Source organism: Octopus bimaculoides, chromosome 5 (genome assembly GCF_001194135.2).
Source record: "Octopus bimaculoides isolate UCB-OBI-ISO-001 chromosome 5, ASM119413v2, whole genome shotgun sequence".
Classification (NCBI taxonomy): Eukaryota; Metazoa; Mollusca; class Cephalopoda; order Octopoda; family Octopodidae; genus Octopus; species Octopus bimaculoides.
This window is the reverse complement of record NC_068985.1, coordinates 123664440-123673908: the sequence shown is the minus strand read 5'-3', so window position 1 is coordinate 123673908 and position 9469 is coordinate 123664440. Positions and strand designations below refer to the sequence as shown.

Here is a 9469-nt window from a genome sequence, read left to right as displayed (position 1 = left end):
GAACTCTGCTGTACTCTTTCACCACAACTTTCTCTTACTTTTTCTTCCTGTTTCTGTTGTGCCTGTAATTCAAAGGGTCAGCCTTGTCACACTGTGTCACACTGAATATCCCCGAGAACTACGTTAAGGGTACACGTGTCTGTGGAGTGCTCAGCCACTTGCACGTTAATTTCATGAGCAGGCTGTTCCGTTGATTAGATCAACTGGAACCCTCGCCATCGTAAGCGATGGTGTGCCAACATGTCAACCTCATAAGGAAGAGATTGAAGCAGAGATTGAAGCAGATGTAAAAGAATGTAATCAGGAGTAACTGAATACTATGAAGTAGTTTTGCTTGACATGGCAAATATTTCATTGCTAATATATTTTATTTTTTATCTTTTACTTGCTTCAGTCATTTTACTATGGCCATGCTGGGGCACCACCTTGAAGGGTTTTAGTCAAAGAAATCACCACCAGAACTTAACTTTTGTAAGCCGAGTACTTACTTTATTGGTTCTTTTGCCGAATTGCTAAATTAGAGTGATGTAAACACATCAACTCTGACTGTCAAGCAGTAGCGGGGAACAAACACAGGCACACTTAGAAATATACACATATATACACACTTAGATATATACACATATGACATGCTTCTTTCAGTTTCCATCTACCATATCCACTCACAAGGCTTTGATCAGCCTTAGGTTATAGTAGAAAACACTTGCTCAAGGTGCTACACACTGGGACTGAACCTGGAACCATGTGGCTGGGAAGCATGCTTCTTCCCACACAGCCACACCTGCACCTTTATACAGATAATTCTTAATTTCTTAACTATACTTCAATAGCAATGGTTAATAAATTAGCTTTGTTTTACATTTTATGATATGAGTAATTTATTGTATTTTTGTCCAATGGTTTATCATCAGGAAGAAAGTTATTGTGTCTGTAGTTTGCTATTTTTCAAACTGTGAATCATAAATACCTTATATGTGGAATGTAATATCTGTGGATTACACCTTGTTGCTTGACCATAGACTTATGGTCAGGACTGATCTAGGGTTAGTCATTTGTCAGTTTTACTATGAATATAAAGTAATAGATTTTCTACAACTCTTATTTGCTAGTGAGAATTAATGTAATAGTTATCTATCATAAATTGCATTAAGCTTTCAAGTTGAGCAGTTGAAACAGCTCTATCATGAAAACATCATCAATACCACCTGCTTGACGTATGTGTATTGTTTAAATGCCAGAGGCTGTGGTTTTCAGTCAGGGAAAAAATCCCTTTAAAGACACGTAGCTTTGTTTTATTGCTTTCCTCTTTGCTATTCAACTACGTATCATGATCAGAGACTCTTTTAAGAGGATTTAAGGTTTTAATGATGTTGATGATTTCTTACTCAAGCATAAGACAGACTTTATAGGTGAGGTATTGTAAGCAATTTAATCAAACCTTGTATGTTATTAGTCTTATTTAATAAAGACTGGAAAAGTAGGATTAACAGGGCTTGTAAAGTAATGTAATACAAAGACACATCATTTGTAATGAAGATCACTATAATATAACTGTGGAGACTATTGTTAGGGTGTTTTAACATTAGAATGAAAGAGCATAATTTAAAATGATAAATGCTTCAGAGTAAAAGATACACTCTCAGTAAACCAATGAGCCAGTTTTAATTCCTTACTTTTGACACACATTCAGTGCTAATGTAATTGAGAGAAGAATGTACATCACATATTCCCATTTGCTATTTTCTATGATTTCAAGATTTTGTACCTAATATTTTAATATTGCATCAGAAATTTATAATGAGCAAGTAAATGTTCCATAGTTTAACTTCACGATTTGGAGTTAGCTTAGAGAAAAAGAATACTCTGCTTAACTGAAGAACAGGAATAAATATTGGTTTAAAATTTTGGCACAAGGCCAGCAAGTTTAGGGAGAAGAGAAGTCAATCACATCAACCCCAGTTCTCAACTGGTTCTTATTTTATGAACCCCAAAACAATGTCAACCTCAGCAGAATTTGAACTCAGAATGTAGACAGACAAAATGCCACTAAGTATTTTGTCCAGTGTGCTAACGGTTCTGCCAGTTTGGCACCATGAACACATGAATAAATATTAAAATATGATCAATGGGGCATTTAAAATCACTGTTACTTATACTATCACACTTTTGAGGAGAATGTATTAGTAATCACAAAGGCTTGTTTTTAATTAAAATACAAAGTGATTAAAAGATAGAGAAAAAGGGTAATAAAATCTTTGGAAGAACATATACTCAGTTTGATATATAATAAAGGCAAGAATGTATATATCAGCTAAGCTATGAAAGAGCATCCTTCTTGGGTAGTTTAATTTTGCTCTGTAGCCTCCTAATGAGAAGAAAATGATAGTGATTTGACAGTTAAAATTAAAATTTAGGATGAATAAACACAAATGTTTGTATATATATATATATATATATATGTACAACCTGAACTTGATAATTGCAAAGTTAAAAATTGTTACAATCTTTACCAATTTAATGAATCAAAATAGATGAGGCATTAATTGATTAATTGCAGTTCTTTTAAATCCTGTTCCTCTAAAGAATTATTGGTGCAAAATGCTGATTGATATTACAAGGTGGTAAGCTAGCAGAGCAGTCAGCACACTGGGTACACAGGGCAAAGGTGACATTTCTTACTGCTTTACATTCTGAGTTCAAATTCTGCAGCAATCATCTTTGCCTTTCAACCTTTTGGGGTCAACAAAATATGTATCTGTCATATACTAGGGTCAATGTAATCAATTAGCCTCACTCACCCAAAACTTCAGGTTTTGTGTCTATAGTAGAAAGGATATTACACCAATATACCATTCCCCTTTCTCTCTCTTCATAGTTATTTTTTCCTGAAATTTACTGATATATTGACTTAAAAGAACAAATGGTTAAATCAGTCACTTCAAATATAAAATTGCTAAACGGTTAACAATAATGATGTAGATCTATTAGTTGTTAGTAAGCAATAATCTGATTCTAATTTTAAAACTATTGTTTTAGGATTAGTCAAAAATCATCGTAAAAGCTGTATAATAAGTGTGATATATGATAAAGAATAATAATAAGAGAATGCAAAGAAGCTACTGTGGTTAGAGGGGGATGAAAGAAATATTAATAAACCAACATGCAAGTTTGAAAACAAGTGAAGCAAGTTGGCATTGAAGACGCTGGCTACCATATACAAGATTGCACGAGCAATCTATACATTTAATGCAAACGGATAATTTGCTCTGAAATATACTGTAAGTTAGCAATACAGAGAAGCTAGTGTAGATATATGTAAGAAAGGCTTAGGAAAAAAATATAATCTGAATAATATGGGAACATTGAACCTTAGAGATAAGAAAATTCCAAATGAAAATACAAGGAGAAATGCTATATTGCAGAAATACCTTATCTAAATTAATATAAAATAGATGTATTGCAAATATAGTCTCACTAGTTTAAAATGCTCTGCCAGAATTCTTAATGAATAAATTTCAAAAAGATTAAACCAAACATTTAAAGCTGTTCAAAGATACTTGAAAAAAGATTTTTCTGCTAAATCAACAAACTACTTAGGTTCTATAATATCTCTCTAGGAAATAAACTAAATTATACTTTCCCTAGTTTATCACGCTAGAAGATAATGCACCATATCTTCTGAGGAAAACTGCTTTTGATACAATAATGTCCTACCTAGGCAAAGCTTTCCTTCTTGTCTGTTTAATGCCTAGAAACACACATGTGGTGTGAATAACTGAATACGAACCTGCAAAAAGATAATTATCAGATTGAGTATTCTTGTAGTGAGATGTTGGTTTGTTCATGTGAGAATTTGATTGGAAAGAATGCCAACCATTAGTGCAAGAGTTTTTACTAGCATAAAAAAGCATTATTTATATATCAAAAATGTTTTCTTCTTTTACTTCATTGTAACCATCCTTATTAAAGAATGACACATATGCTTAGATACATCCAAACATGATTGTATGTGTGTGTGTTTAACCTTCTAAAACTTATAAAATCTGGTGTAGATAAATTTAATGAATTTACTATTCTCAAAGACTTCAACATCAAAGACTGAGGAGAAAGAAGAAACTGTGATGACAGGTTTCGTAGAACATCATTTCATGTCAGCATACAAGTCAATTTTGTAACTTTGTAGAGTATCTCTTATCTCTCTCTAAGTAACCTACATTTTATTTTCCAGTACATCTTATCTATACTATTATTTTAATGACTGCTACTTACATCAACAAAAGATCAGGAAAAAAAAAGAAAATTTACTGAATAATCATCAAATTCAAAGCTAGACTCTTTTCTGTGTTTTGTTCTATCAATCTGTTGCTTGTTAGATTATGATATGAATTTGTATATGATAGCTAATTTCTTTCATTATATTGCAACTAATTAGTAATCAATAATGGCAAATTAATGATAGGATTTAAAATTTCAATTAAGTATATACATTTTAAAATTTATAATGAATACACCAACAAAGCATAGAATGTTAAAAAAATTGAGTTTTATTTAAATGTTTGTTTAGATTCTATATAATGAGCACTGTAGAGCAAGAAGTAAGTTGTGAGTCAAATCCATAACATGATCTTAAAAGGCTGGCCCTTGGAAAAAGGTGTCAATATCACAAGCTCACATTTCTAGTTTCGGTTTTCAGGTAAAATCATTCTAAGTTTCTTCCATTGCTAAAGCACTTAAGAAAGCTTGTATGGCATGCAACCTTATTTCCCCTTGACATCTGATTAAGTGAAATAAATGTGTTATTTTAGATAAGGTAAAGTTCAGGTTCCATGAAAATACTGATGAGGTAAATGATGTTGGCAACAATTAATCAAAAGAAGAGTTTGGAGAATATCAGTAAGTCTGATTACCATACTGAGCAGAAAGTCTGTTGTTTTGGGTTCTTGCTGTTCAATAGAGAGAAGAAAAAGATGAAAATATTGTTGGCCTTGGTGTCAATGACCAGCATCAAATTGCCATCTACTCTCAGTTTATTGCTTTTTATTCCTTCTCAAACCACACCCCTTTACTTCACATATCCTCTCACTCTTGTTGCACTTTTCATTTCCATTGTTGTAGACACTGAACTCTTTTTAAATGATTAATCCTTATTCAAATGATATTTTTAATTAAACAAACTTACATAACTGTGGCATGGTTTTATTTCTTTATGGATGCATTATCACTTCATTTCTGCCTCTAGGATATCATACATAGTGCAAGTGTTTTGAGAAAGGTATATGCATCCCAAAATCCAATATAGGATCTTGATCCTGGTCAAAAGAAACATTTTTCATTCTTGATGCTGCTGTGAAATATTTCTAACTCTCTACACCAAAATAACTATCTCTACTTCTATAATCAAGAACTTTACAAGTTTCCCTCTGTTATAACAAGAAATGAAAAGTATATCAAAAGCATTCCTTCCATTGATACAAATATCATGTAATGATTAATAACATAACTAACCAATAATGAAATATGGAAAAATTCATTTGGTAGACACATTCAGTACAGCTTGTGCAATATTACTGTGTATTCAGTAGATATTGCTAGTATACATCAATTATTTGATGCATTATTTTAAAGAATAAAGACACAGCCTAACAGCCAGTGTTCAATAACTGAATGCATTGCTGAAGTCATTGTTTAGCAATCGCTGATGCAGAATGTTCTAAACTACCAGCTCATTAGACAAGTCATTATAGAAATTCTTCTAAACAGATGTTCTTATTGCAGATCTCTTGATCAATGTATAAAGTTGAAATGCTGGACTTGTTGCATATAAAAAGAAATAGATAAATAATTGATGTATATAATACAGAAGCCAATTTATTCTACTATTCTACAAACTATAACAGTTGTAATGATAGAGCATATGTTATTTTTCTTGGATAGTTGGTGGAAATAGGGATATAGATTTTTTTTGAAATACTTTAATAGTAATTTTATTCAACCTCAAGTGAATGCCATATACTAAATGGCAAATTATCAGCATATCAAACTTTTGACCTGCTTTCAATTTCTGGTACAGTCAATTATACATTAGTTCCACTCTACCTTAGAATCCAACCAGCGTCACTAGTATGGAGATAGGTGACAACGTCTGGCTAACATATATTTACACATGACACATTATATGAAGAGAAAGTTTACATTGGTGAACCGAAAATCGAATCAGTGGATACTTTTATTAACTATTTCAATGTGGATTTAATGGTTTACATTTTGCTATTTATACATGTGTGGCACTGAAGAATTTCTTTCTTAATGCTAACCACAGTGAGTTTGCTATCATTGCTACTGTTACTGTATAACTTCCATCAGCTTTGTTCAAACAGACCAATTACTCATTTCCAAATGTTTTCAAATGAGCCAAGTATGTTGTAAGTCTCTAACTACACTCTACATTTCACCATGCAATTACTAATTGCTTAGGCTACAATATGGCAATCAATTTGTGTCCATTTTTCCATTCAGTCCATTTGTATAGAAATAAAATGGAGAACCATAGTTCAATCAGTTGGTGAATCATATTTTTGGTGCTTTGGGATTTACTTGAGGTGAATTTAGTTAGTTGATGAGTTATTTTCTTAATTCTCCAAGATTGACTTAAGGTGAATCCAGATTTGGTGTCACTATTTTTCTGTGTATATACATTTCATGTTTATCAAATTCAGGTAGAAAATAGTGCTAGAACATCATTCTTGAATGTTGCTGATGTGTTTAAGCTTTGTATACAGTTAAACATGTACAAGGCTATCAGAGCTACAAGCTGAAGCAATACACTGCATGTTCCACAGAAATACTCAACCATTCATACTGAATATTTCGGAAGCAATTTTCCCCTCTACCAATCTAAGCAGTTTGCAACTAAATACAGAATTCTGTTGGAATCCACTGTAGTTTATTAACAGCATTATAAGTTACGCTTATTCAAGGGGTAAATATATTGACACTTCATTTCAAGTAAACAGTATTTCATTCTATGGTTAGCATTTTGTTGTATCCTTAGATGAAATATTTAATTCAATTTGCTTTATTTCAAACTACATGGTTTGAAATTAGATGCTAACGCCAACTCTATTAACTTTTAATAGTTCCAGAGAGATAATTTCTATCAAATGGCATACTAGAGAGGGGAGGAACTTCTAAACTAGCTAAGTGTTAAAGACAAAATTAGATATTATCTTGAGAAAGATGAAGCTGGCTATGTTGTCTTGAGATTGAAATTAGATATCAAAGTAACCAGAGTTGGATAAAATCTTTCATTTTAAAAATAATTTAAACAAACAAAAGATAAAAGAAACTATGTTTGACAGGTTTATTAGGGATGAGGTTTTCACAAACAATGATAAATAACCAATTCATTACTGAAAAAAAGGCATTTTGAAGTTAGTAAAGCAGATAGCTACATTGCAACAGGAACCACTCTAATGCTACGATACTTTAAATCCTATGATAATTGACAGAATATTTTAAAATCCTGTTTTCTATCTTATTTCTTTTCTAATAGTTCATTTTATCATGGTAAATCCCCATTAGAATTAACCTGATCCTTAGTTTTCATCATCACCAGTATATGTCACACAGATAATGGACTCTAGTTCATTAATCACTTTATTGATGATATTTATGAAAGGAGATTCTCATACAGTAAATTACTATAGATGAGATTATATAAATTTGATTTTCTTACATCTTAACATGATTGTTCTCATTTATTTTTCCCACTGCCATTTTAAGTTTTCATGAAGCAGCTAAAGTTATTTGTGTGCATGTAATCATAAAGAAAAGATTTGTAATGAGAATATGAATGTGTCAGTTAACTTATAATTCTTAAGTTTTTAGTCTCTTGCTGGCATTTTTTGTGACCTTGGGCATGCTACCAAATTCACCTGTCCTATCTCAATCATTCCAGTTGATTAATTTTTTTACAAATGGCTGGATAATTCATAGTTACAAAATCGATCTTGTCCTAAATGTTTCAATTTTTTTAATGAGATTGAGAAAAGAAATGATGGTTTCTTTAACTAGGTTTAAAATGGGCCCTAAGAATTAGAAATCCTGCTTCATAACTGGTCATAGAAAATAAAGTTTAAATTGATATGAAATTAATCTGTTTGTCATAAACAGCAGAAGTTCAAGGAATAACACAGCCAGTTTCTTTTTACTCTTTTACAGAATATACCGGGTATTAGGGCCGTCAGCGGTGGTCTGCTCTATTGGCCTCCTTTTTGCTGCCTCTTTCTACTGTTACTGTTACTTGTCTGTTGATTCGAGGCTGAAAAGGAAGAAGGTAAGTAAAGCTTTTTTTCTAATCTAAAACCACTGAGATTGATTAAATTTCTTTTACCAAAATCACACTCCCAACTACAACAGCTATTCTTGTCAAAATCACTAATGGATTTTACCATTAAAGCTAATATTGATGCTTTACAACTTAAGAGCTAGAAGAATTCTTCCTGCAGCTGTGGACATGAAAGAGTTAGCACAATGACAATAGGATTTACAGTTTAGTGATGTATAATAGTCATTACTTAATGCTGCCAGCAGCAGCTGTAGACATGAAAGAAATAACTTATTAATGACAACAATGGAAGAATATTATGATAGCTCCTAGTATGTTAGAAAAAAAGATAACTGAATTTGATAGCTTAGGGTGTCATGTACAGGTTCTGCTTTCAATATTGTTCTTTATCCACAATCATTTATAAAAAAAAAATTTGTGTTAGAGTTAGATACGTCTTTATTAAGAAATAATTGGGTAATTACTACCACAGTTTTAAAGAAATTGCAAGTATAAACTCATTTGAGAAAATGTTGTGATCAATTCAGAGTAATAAATATATAATTTCAGTTATATACCATTTCTAATAATAGGGATATGAGTAACTGTGGATTCTTGTACACCTGTGTGTTACATGGATCTATCTATCTGTCTGTCTGTCTGGGTGTGTGTGTGTGTGTGTGTGTAGTAGTAGTAGTAGTAGTAGCTGCTGTCTTGTATATGAACAAAGCCATTGCTAGAAAGAACCATTGAAACGAGTCATTGATAATGCAATGTGAGACCCTTGTATGACTCTTGAGCCTGGCCAAAGATTTGCACAATCTATTGCATAATGCACACCTGTGCTGGCTGTCAGAGGGGACAGGTGCCACAGTATGAAGTCTTTTGACATGCCTTCTCAATCCTCCAACTGAAAGGCACACCTTTTCACAGGTTGCACATGTTCTGTTGTGAACAATAGCCACATCACAATTTACAAGGGGTTGATTCCTGTGAGTTCTCTGATGGCTGACCAGGCATGTATGACTCAAGCATTTCCTTATATATATATATACATATATATATATGTGTGTGTGTGTGTGTGTGTGTGTGTGTGTGTGTGTGTGTGTAAGTCACAAGAAAAAGAGATGACACAGGAAAAAC

At 32.3% G+C, this 9469-nt stretch overlaps 1 protein-coding gene across 6 annotated transcripts in view; it reads left to right on the top strand.

Annotated features, from left to right (window-relative positions):
* LOC128247835 (uncharacterized) overlaps positions 1-9469 on the top strand; it is a 641437-nt gene that overhangs the window by 620641 nt on the left and 11327 nt on the right. For all 6 annotated transcript variants that reach the window (XR_008264160.1, XR_008264159.1, XR_008264157.1 and 3 more), the window contains one exon: positions 8221-8335. Coding sequence is in view for 1 of the 6 variants with exons in the window: in XM_052967987.1 (XP_052823947.1) it covers positions 8221-8335 (115 nt within the window). In the remaining 5 variants the exon portion in view is untranslated. The remainder of the gene's footprint in view (positions 1-8220; positions 8336-9469) is intronic.